The following is a 19034-nucleotide window of genomic DNA, read 5'->3' as shown; positions in this document are numbered from 1 at the left end:
CTGTTCATAATCACCATTTAATTTAATCATGTTCTCTTGTATTCATTCCATTTTAATCAGCTCGTCTGTGTTTTAACAGGAAATGTGATTAGACTGCCATTATGGTTTTATCCATATCTCTCACCAAAACAGATGCTTACAATAATCAGACAGTAAATTTAAATGAACCAGGGAAATTATGCAAATGCATGGATAAATGAGAAATTATCTCTGAACAGGAATCATAAGCATCTTGATTATTTGATTTAGGAAAGAATATGAACTGTAGCTGCATTCGAGGTTTAATCTGGTGCTGGTCTGTCGCATTGTTATATTAGTAAAATCATCTCAGTAATATATTTACTGAAAATGTCCTCTTTTGCTGAATGCATTTTAAGACCGTTCATGACATTTCAGGAGATTTCAACAGGTTTGTGACCTTCAAGTTTAATTTGCTGCAGTGTTGTAACAGCTGTGGCTTTTCTTCAGGAAGAAAACAAACTGATTCCCGTTTTTTAATATACTTTGATACATTGTGATAATATAAATGTACTTTATTCAGAAGTTACATATGAAAGATTTTAAAGGTATAGTTCACCCAAAAATGCATCCACGATGTAAATGAGTTGGTTTCTTCATCCGAACAGATGTGGAGAAATTTAGCATTACATCACTTGCTCACCAATAGATACTCTGCAGTGAATGGGTGCCGTCAGAATGAGAGTCCAAACAGCCGATAAAACATCACAGTAATCCACAAGTAATCCACACCATCAATTAACGGCTTGTGAAGCTGCATGTTGGTAAGAAACTATTGCATAATCCATAATAATGCTTAAACCATAATAAGCTTTCTCCAGTGAAAAAGTCCATCCCCTTTTGTCCTCTCATATCAAAATCCACCCACATATTTGTTTAGAACCGTTTTAACTTGTAAACAGTGCTTGATCTGTGCACATTTCTCTCCTGAGTCAGAGAAGATTACTTTTTTTCACTGAAATATTATAGAAATATTATAGAGGAGTCAATGGTTTAAAGTTAAAAACATCTTGTTTTTCCCAATACATAGATTCTTGCTTCACGGGATGTTCATAGATGGCCTGGAGTGGTGTGGATTATTGTGATGTTTTTATCAGTTGTTTGGACTCTCATTCTGACGGCACCCATTCCCTGCAGAGCATCCATTGGTGAACAAGTGATGCAATGCTACATTTATCCAAATCTGATGAAGAAACAAACTCATCTACATCTTGGATGGCTTGAGGGTGAGGACATTTTCAGCAAATTTCCATTTGTAGGTGAACTATTCCTTTAAATCAATTAGATTTTTGTTCCTTGTTCAAAGATTACAAGCTCGACCTTCAGCTGAGTGCCATTTTTCATGGGTTCGGCGTCTAACGTAGGCTGTGCTGAGTGTGATAGTTTTAAATAGAAAGCCTCTGCAACAGCAGTCAATGTGATCAATATGTCTATACTAGGTGAACTAAAGGGAGACAAGGAGACTGCTGAAGATCAATGATGAACAATGTGTCAAAGACATACAGTAATGCCTCCATATAGCACAGTAGAGGCTCTTACATTAATGTTACATGTTGCTTTCATTTTATTTTATTCAAATTATATTTACCCACAGTAAGGAACTGAACAGCATAAAGTAATCTTACAATAAATTATAAATATATATTCCACACTGTACTAGATAAACATATGAATGTATGTCTTATGAAGTTAAAATTAATGTTTGTGTAACTGAAAAAGTGCACTTAGGCAAAGGCTTTTTAAAATTTATGTAAGGATATGTTTATATGTATACAATTTCCACAAAATCTTACATTTTAATCACTCTTATCTGTATTTCCCCTGCATAATGAGAATGCAAAGAATGTTCATTCCCCACAACATTAGGACATAAATAAATGTGGCATAATCAGGAATATGCAATAGCAGCGAACAACCTGAATCTTGGGCTTTCTTGCACTTTTCATAAAAACAACTTGGAAAAGCAAGTGTACTAGCAAAACGCTAATTATATGCCTGTTGCTAAGCAGCAAAATGTTTTTTTCAGTGAAAAATGTGACGCTAATTACAATGATTAAGTACAGCGATTGCTAAGCTTTGGCATGAAAGACCCAACACATAGCTGATTATTTGCAAAAATTCATGCCAATAGATAGAATTCACCATAGAAAAGTTGTTTCAAACGGCATCAGGTTTATGAAGTTATAACAAATATTCACGCAAATATTGAATTACTACACTTATAAAAATAAATAAATAAATAGGCAGCTTATACAGTTTCCAAAATACAACTACAAATATTCATTTAGTATATATTTAGGAGGAATACTTAATATTACATAAATCCTCTTTCTTACTTCTAGTTGGCTAACATTGTAATATAGCATGGGGATATAATGAAGCTGTCTCCTCCATTTCTTCTTGTCTCATGTCATATATCAGACTCTCCCTACTGAGCTTCTGCACTTAGGGCTCAAACCTCAGCGACACCCTGGCATTTTACTGCTATAGTCATTTACTGTGCAGCAGTGCAGTACATGGTGCCCTGTCATTGCTTAGACAACTATTATGAAATATTGATCACATTTTGTTCTTTGACCTACAACTCTAGATGATATGCATGGTCAATGATGCAATTTATATTCAAGGTTATATTTAACAATAAGATGAAAATGTACTTTTCACATTAAGGCTCCTTTCACACACACACACACACACACACACACACACACACACACACAGGCCTATATATATATATATATATATACACACACACACACACAGAACATTTATGTAACATATACATATACAGTATGCAGTACATGAAGATGATGATATGTGTATATATATATATATATATATATATGTGTGTGTGTATATATACAGTATATATATGTATATATATATATATATATCATCATCTTCTGTGGCAGAAGTAAACTTGCATAGAAATAAGCTTTCTATGATTGTTTTATCCTCCTGAGACCCGGGAAAAAGTTTTAGGATTTTTTGTTGTTGTTGTTGTTCATGTCATTACATTGTTTAGTGCATAAAAAAATGTAAAATGTAAAATGGACTCCTTTTTTTTTTTTTTTTTAAATAAAAAGACATGAATGAACATGCATGGGCAGAAACAACTGATTTTTTAAATCACCAATACATTTTTAGTTTTCAGGATTTATTTTTATTTTTTATTTTTTTACCAAACTTTGTATAAAGATGATTCTCAACTATGTTATAACAGAATGATTTGATATACCATTTTTCTTTCTGCAAAATGTGTGTAAAATGGCCATAAACGGCTTTTCTCATTATATACAATGTAAACTAAATCTAATTTGCATATAAATGTGCTTTTGGGGCAACATGTAATGAAAAAAAAAAAAAAGGAAGTGTAATAATGGGAGTAATAATTGACGAGATTTTCATAATAATATATAATATTTCATAGAATATTGAAATATAATTTCTTTCCTTGTTCATATGTTGTGTCTCCCAAAATGCGTAATAAATTTGATTTTAGTCCCGGTGTCCTCATATGAGGACACATATGAAATCCACGTCCTGTTTTGTAACAGAAAGTCATGTGGCATGTATAGTCTCAGAAAAATTCACTAAAATAGATGAGGACGCAGGGTCTCATGAGGTTAAGCAAGAACACATTGTTAAACAATACAATAAAACAAAGCCAAATAAACGGCTTGCAGAATTGTTCTGTAACTTATGCCCCCAAATGTCATGAACCATCTTTGACTTTTGAAACATGCTATAAAGCTTTAGTCTAGTTTATGTTCGGCTCTCATAAAGTTGGTTAAACTCATAAAGCATCAATCTGACACCGGTGTCTGTCGGTAAGGGTTAACGGAGGGCAGAGTCAGCGGTGTTATGCTCAGCACGCGCTCGGTACTGATAGGTCAGTGTACGGTGGTCTGCTAACGGCTCTCCTCAGCTCCTCCTCCGAGCTGCAGTGATTGCTCGCCAGCCTGAGAGTTCCTCCTCCGCGCTCCGACGGGACTGAATAATGTAATGAATGCGCGGTGTGCTGTGTCTAAAGTTGCGGACTTCGCTCAGAGCATTAAAACCGCGTAACCCTGGCGCGGATAGTTTTCAGTTTTCACAGTCTCATTTTGCCAGCTCACCGGGTCGGTTTGACATGAAGAAACGGACTTTTAGCGAGTTTTAATATGCTGCGACTTCTTTTACGCGGGCTGTCAATCATAACATCTGGATCGCGCGCGCGCTGGACTTCCCGGCAGGTAAGAGCGATACCGTTACAGTTTATTTTCCTCACGATGTTGAAGGATGCTGAACGTCAGATTGCCTTGGAGGAATGCACTGTAGATATTAGTGCATAGCTTACTTGAGTACGCGAGATTTAAAAGACAAAACTGAGATGTAACAGGAGGTTACTGTTGTGGATATGTGGAAACGGATGTAAGAAAGTTTTAGATGAGAGTGGATCAAACAGATGGTAACAGTGATAACAAAAGTCAGATGGGGCCACAGTCTGGCTGCAGACTTCAGATTCACATGCACTGTCAGCCCTCTCTGACGTCATTTGTGGTCAATGCCAAGGAGCAGGAAATGTTGCCGCATTTAGTTGTGTATTTAAGCATTTTCTCTGGAATGCTTGATTCTGATTGGTCGCTGCAGCATTCATCAGTCAGATGTTTCTTTATAATGACCAGTGCACATAGCAAGGGCAACTGTTTCTTTGTGGTCTATAAGTAAGCTAATAATTAATGCATTTAGCTTAAATCAGTATTTCAGGTCCAAACTATAAGTATAGCCTTAGTTTGATATAGTGTTTTTGTAAAAACAAGCTGATTTACATATTTAGCAAATCAAATTTGTGCAGTTGATTCATACCCTCATGAAACATATCAGTATACTTTTAAAAATAATACTTTATATGGAAATAATTTTAAAGAATATACTTGTATGTGAACTGCATGTAATGTTTTCTTACACTTGCATGCTACTTACAATTAAACGGAAATTAATTATAGTTTGCATTTATATTAAATAAATAAAAAATAACCCACCTAAGTAAGACTTTAAGTACAGCTTTATGTGTAATATCATAATTGCTTCTGATGTCTTTGAAATATGGTTAAAGTTACTGCTGAATGTACTCACAAGCATTTATGATCAACTGAAATATACTTCATATAATTTCATTTCTATTGAAACCTGTAGGCTTTAGATGGTGTGGACATGATCCAGCATGGTGGACTTGGTTTAAGAGCAGCAGGTTTAAGGGGCCCTTAAGGGGCCGGATATTTTTGTGTGGAAATATCTGTGAGCCCTCATTTTCACTTCTACTAAGGAGGCCATTCATGTTGTAGATGAAGAAATTTCATTTTGTTTTTGAAATACAGCAGGGATTGTGTATCAGAATGTCTCAGTCTCAGTTGGGCTTCTTCTCTCTCTCTCTCTCACACACACATTCACACAAACACTCAGGCTATTGTTGCTTTTGTAACACTAGCTCTTCCCAGCTGTCGACTGGCACATGGTAATCTCTCTGTGTGTTTCTCTCCGAGTTTCAGAGCAAAGCTGTGTGTGAACAGGTGTCTGTGCTAATATAACGATTTCACTTGTTGGACTTGTGTATGTTATGCAGCTAGATGCTAAATGATGATCAGTCAGCATGTTGTTTGAAATGATGAGATACTGTAACTTCCGCCACACTTAACCAGTGAATTTCGTAGACCATTCTCTTCAAAACTCCACCGGGCGGCCACAGACATATCCGCAAAAGCTGAAAATCACTTACAACATTTCTACAGTATTTCAGTGATATCTGTCAGGAAGAGGCATTTTCTGTGTGCTCTTCCAAAAAAATCACTTACAGCACCTTTGAGTTTTTATTTTGAACGTTAACTGTACTATTTAGCTTTACGTATTGTGTGTACTGTTGATGAAGAATAGTTATAAAACTACTTTTTATGCACTTATGAAGCAGTCGTGCTTGACACTTTTACTATTCTGTAGCAGCAAGAGTAAAATATATAGATAAAGCATCAGTTACACACTTAATGCACATCCTTTGCTCTTCACGGTGTTGTTATGTGTAGTTGGTAGCACTTTGCTGATAATTGCTTATCACTGTATTGATTTACAAAATTACGAAAACAGGCTGAAGAGATAAACTAAACAAATTACAAAAAGAAAACACGAACACTTAAATAAAATAAAACAGTACACTTTAATAACTAACACTTTTTAACTAAACTTAAATCTTCCCTTAAAGCTTAACCTTAACCTTATATTACTGAGTACTTTCTTACACTGTAAGAATAGTGCAACCTGAACAATAATAAAAAATCATAACATTTTTAAATTTATCTAGAAATATTTTCTGTGCATGTTTTAATCCAGATTGAAATGAGAAAATGTATGAATGTAAACAAATGTTTGAAAATAAATATTAAATCATAGAATGACCGCACACACACACACACACACACACACAAACCTCACAGATCATGTTTTTAGTCCATTTTAAGTTTTATTTTGACATAAAGCTGTGATATCTAAGTGGTTGAGTTTTTTACTTACTTTTTAATTAGTCTTCCCATTAACTCCATCATTGTTTTCATTCACACTGATTCACAAGCATGGAATGCACTCGAAAACAAGAGGCGGGATTTATTGTATGAACCAATCATATCAAATCAAAGTGTGATGGAGTCATTACCTCCTCTTGTGTGACTATATAGTTTTGTTTTGTTTTTTATTAACAGTAATAAGTTACCGGGAATCATTCACAGTATTTTGAAGTGCCCATAAAAAACAATGCAGTGGGTGTTCATTACTACCATATACTGTCTGTATTACTGAATGAAGATTATGTAATTGTCCATTTTATTCACACCCAAATGGCTTTACATCCAAATCGATCTCAAACACACAATGTCAGCTTCTGAATTTGAAGGCACCGGTACACTGTATATGCCATTATTTTAGGGTTATTGTCTTGAGTAAGAAGAAGAAATCTGTCTAGTTGACTACACCTCTTCACTGTCCTGCCAACGGTCAAAACTCACGCTCCTTAAAGGGGTGGTTTACTGCGATTTCACTTTTTTCATTTTAAATAGTGTGTAATGTTGCTGTTGGTGCATGAACAGTATCTGCAAAGTTGCTGCGCTGAAAGTTCAACGCAAGCGGAGATATCGTCTTTTAAAAATCAGGAAGTTTAATGCCTACAAAAACGACTCCTATGGGACTACACCGAGATACTTCCCGGGTTGCATACGTAAAAAACCCATCAAACCCCTCCCTCCGGAACATGCCAAAGAGGGGGCAAGGCCATGTTCTGCGGCTTTGTCGAAGAGGAAGAGTTATAGTGGAGAGTTGTAGCCATGCCGTCGAAACGGTGTTATTTTCACCCAGCTGTCAGGTCTTCTGTGTTCGGGCTTCCTACGGATGCTGTAGTTCGTCAACAATGGTTAAAATTTATGTTTGATTATGTTCCTGACAATTACAATCCTAATTCAGCTCTCTGTGCTGCGCATTTTACGGAAGACAGTTCAATGCCGGATTCACACAGAAACTATTACTAAAACATGGAGCAGTTACAACTTTAAAACCAGAGGCAGCAGTTGTTGGGCCACAACCTGTAAGTAAGATTTCATAATTTTAAATGTATTTGCATGTATAATTTCAGACGTAATGTTTTAGTTTTATCAAGGACGTAAACAAATGCCAACGCTGGCTTTAGTAGCAGTTAGTTAAATGCTATTTCGTGTGTCTATGACAAACGCGTACAAACATTTTGGACCCGAATTTGTAATTATGTACTAATTTTGTAAATGTATTTTCCATGTGTACTTTATGACGTAATTTTTCGATTTGATCAAGAACTTAAACACAAGCCAACACTGTTTGGTTATAGTAGCCAGTTAGTTCGATGCTATTTTGTGTGTATAAGACAAACGTGTACGAACTTCAAAAATTGATATGTAATCACAACAGCAAACTTCCATTCAGAAACGTTTTGTAAGAGCCGTGCTTGCGGAAGTTCTTCTCGACTCTCTTCATTACCGCTTTCTGGGTCTGATTCTGGCTCAAACTGATACAGCAATATTGACACCATTATTTACATTTGACCGGAGCACATGCAACTGTGGCCCGTGAAGGTAATGGGCATGAAGTTTCCGGACAATGTGCAGTACGCAGTTTAGCCAATCACAACACACCGGCCCAACTAACCAATCTGAGCCCATCGCCTGTTTCTGAGGGAGTGGTTTCAGAGAATCAGGAAGTCAACCGGTCGTTCAAATGACAGAGGAGAAAGCAGCTTACAATAAAGGTGAAATATATGAAAAATAAGGTGTTTTTTAACAAACGAAACACGAAGACATGTTATATTGCACCCCATAAACACAATCAAGCAAAGAAAAAAAGCAGTAAACCACCCCTTTAAAATAATATGTCGGAAAGAGGCACGCTGTACATTAAGAGTGTGACCTGACTGTGACAGTGAACACGTGACAGTAGAAACTGCACAGAGCACACGGGTGTTTATGCACTGGATTATCGTAGAGGCATAAATATAAATAAGTATATTACAATAGTTTACACTCATAATAAAATGCACAGGATGCTGGATTTAATACCAGCCGTGTTATTTGTGATCTTGTGATGATTTGCTGATGATTTAGTGTAGTGTGCTGGATGGAGGGGGGTGTGTGTTGTGTCTGGGACTCTACAGTAAATGGATCGTTTCATCCGCCCGTCCGCTCGCGCACAATGCTGACCTGAATAAAGCAGCAAATGAAACGCTGGCTTGTGTTCTCGTCTCAGTGTCTGTGTCCTGCTGGGAGGTTTTCCAGGCCACCTTGTTAAAATTTCTACACACGGTAGATGACATAACATTACAGATAAACAGAAATGAAACTACTGTAGCTTGGAATGGACATTTGTGTCTGGAAACCTATTTCCTGTATACATTATTGAAAAGATATATGGGACTTTGGAGAAACAAGCACTGTAAATCATACAAGGGAATAAACGTGTGGATGTTCTTCTCATTTCATTCATAGCCATTTTTTTTTTGTTTTACTTTTTTATGTTATGTATTTCATTTTTATGCTTTAAGACATAAAATGTATTTAATTTTAATATTTTGGCATGCTACGTGTATGACTGTCAATTTAAAACATTAATTAATTGCATTAACCAATTTTGCCATCGTAGAAATTCAAGCTTCATGTTTTTACACGTTCCACCTTTATGTTATTTGTGAGTCGGCAGTCACTGCATCTGTTACTCCAGCCTCACTTAGACTGCACTTACTGAGAGCAGACAGCACAGAAGAAGAACAGAAAGGAGAACAATGCAGATGTCTCAAAATTCTAATTACAGTAATGTGAATTATCCTGAAAAATCATCTGGAATTATTCTGAAATTATTCATTCATTCAAGTAGAATAAAGAACAGATACTACTATACATAAATTATAATGTACAAATATAATTATATGATATTTTTTGCATTGCAATACAATTACAGTTATGACCATTTTTACATTACAGTGCAAGTACTGTATTTTACATATTGCATTACAGTGTATTTTCTACATTATATTTATGACTATTTTTCTACATTACAGTACAATTATTATAATTTACAACTTATATTTATTATATATTATTTTTTCACGTTACTATTATGACGGTATTTTTTGCTTTACATTTATGATGGTATGATTTTTCCACATTATAGTACAAATAATATCATTATAATATATTTTATATGTTTTGCCTTACGTTTGTGGCAGTGCAATCTTTTCACATTCCAGTACAATTATTATAATTTACAAATGATATTTTTTGCATTTACTATATGACAGTATAATATTTCACATTACATTACAAATATTATCATTTAGATTTTATGTTATATTACATTATATTATTTACAATTATGACAGTGCTTTTCAGTAATGAGAATTGGGGGAGAATGTGCTTAAGTGTTACGAAAATAATTTGACAATGCTAAATTACATTTTCCAGTGGACATATTTGGATACCTGTACATGACATTTTCCCCAGAAAGTGTCATTGACAGATATTACAGACAATCCAAAGGGTCAGCTTGACTGATGTAGTGTAGGTTATGTAAGTATTTTCCCTCTTTTATCAGTTTCTTCAGCATCTCGTCTTCTTACATTTTTTCCTCGGGTGGTTTCTCTGCATTTTACCTGAAGAGTTTTCTGTTCAAAGCATTGTTGTTTTACGCTTTGTGATTCATATTTTCTGCTTAGTTCAGGTTCTGGCACATGTCCCTTGTGTCTGTATACGTCATGTCTCATCTAACATCAAACAATTTCTAATTATAGCATGCCAAATTAGTGAAGATGAGTAGCCCTCAGTATCATACAGCAGTTGCCCTCAGTCAGTGGAGGGAAGGGGAATCCTGGACCGCTGGTGAGGAGTTGTTGGGATCCAAGTGAGATTACAGGCACATCTCTGTGGGCGTTACATCACATCAAGCAGAATGTTTTTTCTCTAGCCTTTCATCACACGGCCCCTCCAGCAATCAGAGGGGAACCTTCCTCAAACTCCTGCTGTGAGCCTCCACAGAGAAACACACGTGCCGGTTACGAAACAAAACTAAATCACTCATGATGTCGACGAATGCATTAATAGAGCTGAAATATTTCAGGCGCAGGGTTTGATCTGACTCTGCGATTACACTCTAATCATTACTAGAGTGTAGAGAACGACAGATAAAATCAAAGTGAAGAATGAACTGTCCAGATGCTTCAACATTCAAAAGCTTGATGAGATAAATCTCGTATCACAATCGTTTTTGCACAAAAAGTATGGTCAGAAACTGCCATTAACATGACACGAAAACACATTTGCAAACGTTGGTAATGTAACATTTCTGATTATAATGCATATTGTTGTGCTCCCGAATGCCTGTAATCATGTAGGGCAGGACTTTACTCAGATTAGCTATGTTATTATCGGTGAATATTATTTTTCCCCGTCCACATGACCTTGGTTATGTAAAGCTGTTGAAGTTATTATGTTCTGGTGAAGGATGTCTGTAATGTGAGCTGTTGTCTTCATATTCTAATTAACAGCATCTTGATATATCTCTGATCCCAGCAGGAAGATCGGCTCTCCTTTCATTGTAAATGATTTATTTGGATTTATAGGCTGTCAGCTTGTAATGCAAAATCAACTGACAGGATATGATGTTTCCATATAAGGGGATTCAGGAGATCTTTTCACAAGTCCTTCATATGTTAGCTTTTAAACATCCAAACTATGTATTTAATACATATTTATAACACATTTTAGAAGTCTTGTTTTTATAATCATGAAAACCCGAAGTCCTGAATATATTCAGGAGTTAGGGTTAGGTTCCGGCTAAAATACAAATCCATAATCCATAACTTCCTCCTGTGAAAAAGTGGTCTGGTATGAAGAGAAACATGCACAGATCAACCACTGTTTATGAGCCAAAACAGGATTTTGGTGGATTTTGATGTAAGAGACAACAGGAAATTGAGGAAGCGTTATTATGGATTATGGACTCCTATTTTGGCCTGAAGCAATGATTTGAGGTTAAAATGCCTTAATGATGGATTTATTTCTTACAAACACACAGCTTTAGTCTTCTCAAGATGTTAACTGATGGACTGGAGTGGTGTGAATTACTTGTGGATTATTGTGATGTTTTTATCAGCTATTTGGACTCTCATTGTGACGGCACCCACTCACTGCAGAGCATCCATTGCTGAGACACTGATGAATCAGACAAATGTTTTTTTGAACTGTTTAATATGAAAGAGTCTCAGCAACAACAGAAAATAGTAATGTAACTGCCACCAAAAGTATGAAGTCAATTTTATGCAGGGTTTTTTTTTTTTTTTTTTTTTGAAAGAAGTCACTTATGCTCACCAACCCTGCATTAATTTGATCAAAATTACAGAAAAAAAAGAAGATTATTGTGAGATATTATTTCAATTTAAAATAACTGTTTTGTATTTGAATATTTTGTAAAATGTAATTTATTCCTGTGATGCAAAGCTGAATTTTCAGCATCATTGCTCCAGTCCTCAGAAATAATTCTAATATGCTGATTTGCTGATCATTTCTGATCATTATCAATGATGATAGAGGGCATTTGATTGGACTAAAATCTCTGTATACAACACGAGTCATTAATATTTACTTGAAGTAAAACAATAGTACATTTGTAATGTATCCTTATTCCATTGTCTGTCTGAATACTGGATTCTGATTGGCTGGCAGGTATGCACACTACAAGTTTTGTTACAAAAGAGTGTTCCACACCTGGAACCTACACTCAGTAGTCTGTGGTTTGAACGATAAAAAGAGACGATGATCTGAGTCATTTTGAGAAAACTGTTACAAACATTGATTCTGACTGCATTTGCATGTATATTTTGTACACTTGCCAGCACACATATTCATTTTGCTTATAGCAAACATATTTGCGTCTTTCAGGCAAAAGGAAGAAGAAATTTTATCCTGTCCTTCTGGCAAATTTTTGTATATTCTATAATGCTGAAAAGACAACCAAGCTGTGTTATTTTATTATCATTGAGAAGTTGTTATAGTTTTATTAATATTTTGAATTATTATTTGTATAATTTCCATTTTAATTTTAACATTTTAGTAATTTTGTTGTAAAATTTATTTATTTATGTATGTATTATGTATATAAAAATATGTGTATAGTTTTCATTGTTTTTAGAAATATTCCTTGACAACTAGCTGGAATAATATATATATATATATATATATATATATATATATATATATATTTGTTATTTAATTAGTTTTTATAACATTTTATTTAGTCTATTTCAAGTACCAAAAAATCTTCCTCTTTTTTATGGTTTTAGTTAACTATAATAACCCTGCTTTGAATTTATCCTTTGGATGGGTTATATGAGCTGCTTTCATTATTTACAAATTATATACAGCTCCATTGGAAACTACTGCCAGGTTTACATGATTTGAATTGGCTTTGAAAAGTGATCAAGTATGACCATAGGTAGCAGCTCCTCACCTCTAGTTCACACATATTGTAATAATGAGAATAATATGTGTCATTCTGTTAATGAGAGCGAGGTTATGTAGCGGCGATAGCCTTGAGTGTCTGTCTTGACACAATGACACAGCCTCTCATTTCAAAGTAACCCAATCCTGTCACTATCTGTCAACATAACAGTTCGCTCGCAACCTGACAGTGGCTTCCTGCTGTTCTGCAGCGGAGAAATGTGGAATGGTATTGTTCAACGTTATAAATTTTCTCCTCTCATTTACATTTTGTATATTGATATAGTTGCTTCATTTAAAAATCAGATTGAATAACCAGATACTGATGTTGGTTGTTTTCATTTGGAGTATGGCTTTTGGTTTTGTGTGCCGTAGGCCAGAGCAGTTTAGTGGAAGTGATTGTTTAAATATTGGATGTCAACTGGATTGTATTTGAGTTTCTCAGTACTGGGTCAGCGGTCAGGGTGTTTGGCCCGCGGCCTCTTTATATGACTCTCATTGGGCTGTTTACTCTAGTCAGGCTGGTGTTTGCGTTATCTGCTCCTTTATCGCTCTCATCTTCAGCTAAACACTGTCCCTGTAGTATAAAATCATTTTACAGTTTGTGATGAATAAACATCTCTGATGATTTATAGTTAGACCGCAGTGGCATGCTTTAAATATAGGTGCTTTTTTCAGTTTGAGGTTATTCCCAGTACTTTTCCAAAGCACAATGAATACTCATCATTCACTCACCCTCAAGTCAATTCAATCCATATGGCACTCTTTCTTCTGTGCAACACTGAAGGAGATAGTTAGCTAAATTTCTGTCATGACAACTCTCAGAGGGATTGGCATGGTAATGTACATGACAATGTTAATGTATTTGGTCTTGGCGGAATAGATCTGCTACGTTGCAGCTGCTGCTACCGAGACTTGCTACTGCCAATACATCCACAACATGCTGTTGTGAGCATGTAAGAAATACTGCTGCTGCACATATAACACACATGAATAACCCCCTATAGCAGACATGAATCACCTCGTAGCAGAACTATACAGGTGGAGCTGGGGAAGGGGAAGGTTTCTGAAGTGCGCTGCCAAACTGCTACAACAAACGAAAGCCAGGTATTTGAATATTGAACAGTGAGCTCATTGGCTACTGATGCAGGAGAAACCAATCAGCTGTGCCATGTGATAATGATGTCATTAGGTCAGATTGGTTAGACCTATCGGACTGCCATCTAGAGTTTCATGCCAGAACTCTGTATGTATGACCAAAAAAAAAAAAAAAAGTCTTCCAAATGTCTCACGTCTTTTGAATTAACATTGTGAGAAACAGGCTGGAATTTAAATATTTGACTGAAAAAAAAAAGCTGTAAAATATTTGGTTATGAGACGAGCAAGAACCAACTGCAGTTCAGCACCACTGACGTCAAACCATATATGAATTAGGGAATGTGAATGCGATTGGGAGCTGAAGTAGACAAGAATTTTTCACACAAAGCTAACATATGACATCAGAAGACTTACCATTAAATAAACCATTATTATATGGGAATAATATACTTTAAAATAATATACTTAAATGTGAACCTAATGTAATGTTTTCAGACACTTAATTGAATGTTATTTACAATTAAATGTAAATAGTATTATAGTTTATTAAATATAAATGCAATTAGTTGAATTTAAGAGTGTTTTGATCCACTTACTGTAGGTAGGACTTAAGTACATCTTTAAATGTAATTTCATATTTACTTATTTGAATTATAGGTTTTGCTGAATGTACTGACAAACATTTATGGTAAACTAATGTATACTTTATTGCCATTTCTTTTGAAACTTGTATGTATTTAAATATATTTTACACTTTTGTAATAACACATTATGTGCGTTAGTATTTTAATCAACAAATCAAAATAAGTGTATTTCTTTAAAGCATGATAAATGATTATTAAAACTTAACTTTAAAGTAAAACTTAATTGCCATTATTTCAAGCGTACTTTTGAAAAGTGTACGTACGTGTGTTAAGCAGTCATGAAAGTGTCTCTATTTAAGTTCATTTAAGGGGCCTTTTATGTCATTAGTATTATATTATCTGCAAGTATAGTCTTACTTTATATACTTTTATTTCATACATCTTATACATCTTACACAGTATACATCTTTTTTAAGATTTATTTTTGTCTTTTTATGCCTTTTATTTCGATAGGACAGTATAGTTAGACAGTAAGTGAAGTGGGAGAGAGAGAGACAGGGACAGGATCGGGTCTCGAACTTGGGACGCCCGAAGCGCAACGGTGCTACACGTTGGAGTGCTTCCACAAGTGCTTCCATCAGCGCTGACTTATTATTATTATTTATTTTTATTTATTTATTTGTTTTTTTACTTTTTTTGTGAACAGTTCTGTAGCATGCTTTGCAAAAAAAAAAATATATATATATATATATATATATATATTAAGACAATACTGAAACTGATAAGAATAAATTAAATAAATTAGAAAAAAGAAAGAATAAATTAAATCTGGATTTTTTTTGGTTTTAGTTTTTCTGTTCATTCAGTATTTCATTCAGACATCCCAGTTCAGTGTGTAGTTTCAGTGTGCGTTCATATGAGTACTGTATGCATGTTTGTGCACTCTATCACAATTACTGTGATTGTTTTTTTGTTTTTTTGGGGGGGAGGGGGGGTTGCTGATTCATCTGTGTGTTTGGTGGTGCATCTTGCTGTGTCTTGCTTATAAATGTGTCCTTGTGACTGTTTGTGGCTTCGCATGCATTTTTAAAAATAACTTTGTGTTAAACAACTTTACATCTTCAGTCACTGGTGTCCTAGTTACCTGGCATCCTATCACCTTACTCCAATCTGTAGGCTGAGGGCAGCTGTACGTGCTGGAAGACTGAGATGCAGAGCATTGTGGGAACAGCAACCTCAGGAACATGACCAATCCACAATTCCTTGTTGTTGGCTAACCAGACAGTACTCAGGAGAGAGATCCTGGCACCTTTAACAAAACAAACACACACACACACACACACAAACACAAACACAGAGGTCAATTCCATAGTCTGAGTGTTTATGCTTGTGTCCATGTGCGTGAGTCCGTCTCGGACCTACGGGGAGTCCTGGAGTACTGTTACACCGATAGCCGCCCCTTATGCATGTTTCATCTACTGGGAGGAGAAAAGAGCCTTCCTTTGTCATCTAATACGGCTGTAGGCCACACACGTTCCTGTCATTTTCACTCACCTCCACAAGATCATCCACCCAAACACCATCAAGTGCTCTTTGTTGGGTAATTGTGCAGCGAAAACAAGAAGAAAGAGCTCAATCGATCGTCAAGAAAGGACTCTTCAAAGAGGATTAGATGATCGACTTTTGATCGAAGTGCCCTGGCATTCAGACAACACTTGGAGGACTCAAGTTCAACTTAACACCTCAGTTTCCTCTTGAATCTTTAACAGTTCCCCGCTTAGCCTCTTACCTGCCCTGGAAGCGGGGAAGTAACCGTTTAGCATCTTACCGGTGATCACAGAGGCAGGGGTGGTGAGCTCGGAGCATGACGGACACCCTTCGGCCGCCGTCGCTCCAGGTGCACGTCCCCCGGGACGAGCCCAGCCACGGAGAGGAGGAGGGCGGTGGGAGCGGAGGCGGTCACGACAGCCTCGTCTGGTCCAGCTCATCCACCCCCACCCTGCGGCGCCGACGCTTTAAGATGAGACGAATGAAGAAGCTGCCCAGCGAGCGGGAGCGAATTGAGAACGGGCTGCTGCGGCACCCCGGATCACGCTCAGCATCCAAAGAGTACCTTCAGCTGCCCTCCATCGAGATCACTCCATCCAGTGACGAGGACGCAGCCTGGTCGAACAGCTCCACCCCGAGCGCCTCGCCCCGGCGCAAACGCTTCCTGCTTCGCAAGTGGCTGAAGGTGCGAGAGAGGAAGGAGCAAGGCAGTGAGAGCAGGTTGGTGTTTCAGACATGTGGTTTAGTAAGCCTATGTCACAACTGGTGATTTCTAGCACCAAGTCCTCCTATTTTAGGACAGTTTGACTGACATTAAATATTTGGAAGATACCCGTTAGCTTTTAGTATTTTATTATGTAGGTTTTGGCTTAGCTCTAATAGAGTGCAGAGATGACGTACTTTTGTAGGCCACCCCAAACGTTTGCATCACCCTGATTCTTTCGACAAAAACCCAAACAAATTTTTCAGTTAGCTTTTGGATAATTACAGAAATAAGCTCTTCTACCAGCTTCTAATTTAAGTGAACTTAAAACAATCTTCACATAAATCCATTATAATAAATGTCATATTTACCTGTGCCCTTCAGCAAGTAGGAAATATATATAAACTGAATAAAGTTATCAAGACGAAATTCTAAATTAAATGTAGATGAATCCTTAAAGCTACAAAAGTTATTGATTTCTTATTTTTCTTTTGTTCTTTGATGAACAGACATCACAGCCAGCTGGGTTATTAGGTTATTTGGCTACTATGACTTTAAGAGCCGCCGCTGCTGAATGTGATGCGGATCTGACACGCATGCTCATAGTTTAATTGAAATATGAATATGAATATATCATTAATATGAAATGATATAGGCTATGCGCTGCTGTATTTGTGCATGCAATTGAAGAGTATGTGCTACGAGCCCAGTATAGTGGCTGAGAGGACAGAAAAATATGTCATTTTTATTGACATATGGCCTGACAACATCTCATCTGACTGCAGTTCACTGATGTTCTACTGAAGCTTCATAGTCACCTGTACTGTTTCCGTGCTCGTTTGACTCGCACCTGTCGCTAAAGGACACATTTATAAGTCTTCTGTTTGATGTGGTCATAAAGAAGTTCTGCTTCTAAATAAATGCAATTCTTGTAAAGTAAAAAGAGACAGAAACAACAGTTGTGAGTGGGTGGTCAACCCTAGCTTCGCTCCTGTGTCAATGGCGTTAAATAATTTTAACGCTGTTAAACTGGAAAATGTAATGGCCTGTTTTAACGTGCTAATTTTGACAGGACTAATAATAATGTATCATATATACATATATACAATGAGGCTGTAAAAGTAGACTAGTGAGTAGATGACTTTATCTGTTTGCATGATGACATTTAATGTCCCAGACAAGTCATATTTAACACTTGTTAGGAATTGTCTTTTTCAAGTAAAAGCTTTAAAAACAATCACAAGGATGTATCACTGATTAATTTATGCTGTAAAGTAAAATATGAAAGTATCTCGAGCTTGGTGTTCACCACAGACCCTCAAAAAAACATTAAACCCACTGACCTCAGGAAGATGGAACTTACATTTTTTCTGACACTTTTTATTATTTATTTATTTGTTCATTTGTTTAGTTCATATATTTTGATCATTTTTTAAAAGATTTTATGTATGTTTTTTAAGTGTAAGATATGTTTGTTGCAAGCTATGTTATTTAGTCATTTTATTTTGTGGTTTAGGAATGACATATCTTGTTAAGTTGCTTCAGAGAGCACATTGACTGTTGAACTGAAATGCAATAAACTTGCTGACTGCAATAAAGTTTTGGCCAGTGCGGTTCTAGGTCACTTTGTTGTGGTTTATTTATGACAATGAGCAGCCCACAGTGGATTATCCCTCTTATTACATGGCTACTTAATAAAAAATGAGATTATAAACCAAATAACCTGCAATGCCTGCCCAAATGAGAAAGCAACATCAGTGAGATTAATTTTGGGGGCTCATAAGAAGCATTCAGGCAGGATAGAGTACTAGCCACAGGTAAGCCATCTTTAACAATCATATATAGTGTGCACTCATAGTGATATCTCAAATAGCACACAAATAGCACCAGCTGGGAAAGAGGGACAGTGGAGTTACAGTAGCAGAGTCTCTGCCTCTCTTGATGCTTTGACAGTAATTTGCACTGGGAGATTGAGAAGCCACAAAAACTGATTCGACTGTGAAATTAAAAACAATATTTGTTTGCCTCTGATGATTTGCATCATTTCATATC

At 36.2% G+C, this 19034-nt stretch overlaps 1 protein-coding gene across 18 annotated transcripts in view; it reads left to right on the top strand.

Moving 5' to 3' along the window:
• The window catches only part of gramd1bb (GRAM domain containing 1Bb), a 182377-nt gene that overhangs the window by 55317 nt on the left and 108026 nt on the right, over window positions 1-19034 (top strand). For 15 of the 18 annotated variants that reach the window (XM_058751051.1, XM_058751050.1, XM_058751049.1 and 12 more), the window contains exon 2: window positions 15908-16999. The exons of 2 other annotated variants lie outside the window; for them this stretch is intronic. In XM_058751051.1, the coding sequence (XP_058607034.1) occupies window positions 16596-16999 (404 nt within the window). In that variant the 5' untranslated portion in view covers window positions 15908-16595. Of the gene's footprint in view, window positions 1-15850; window positions 17000-19034 lie in introns of those variants that run through there. One more of the 18 variants, XM_058751036.1, reaches the window with a different exon arrangement.

Source organism: Onychostoma macrolepis, chromosome 18 (genome assembly GCF_012432095.1).
Source record: "Onychostoma macrolepis isolate SWU-2019 chromosome 18, ASM1243209v1, whole genome shotgun sequence".
NCBI classification, from domain to species: domain Eukaryota; kingdom Metazoa; phylum Chordata; class Actinopteri; order Cypriniformes; family Cyprinidae; genus Onychostoma; species Onychostoma macrolepis.
The sequence above is the reverse complement of the archived record's forward strand: the minus strand, read 5'-3'. Positions and strand labels throughout refer to the sequence as shown.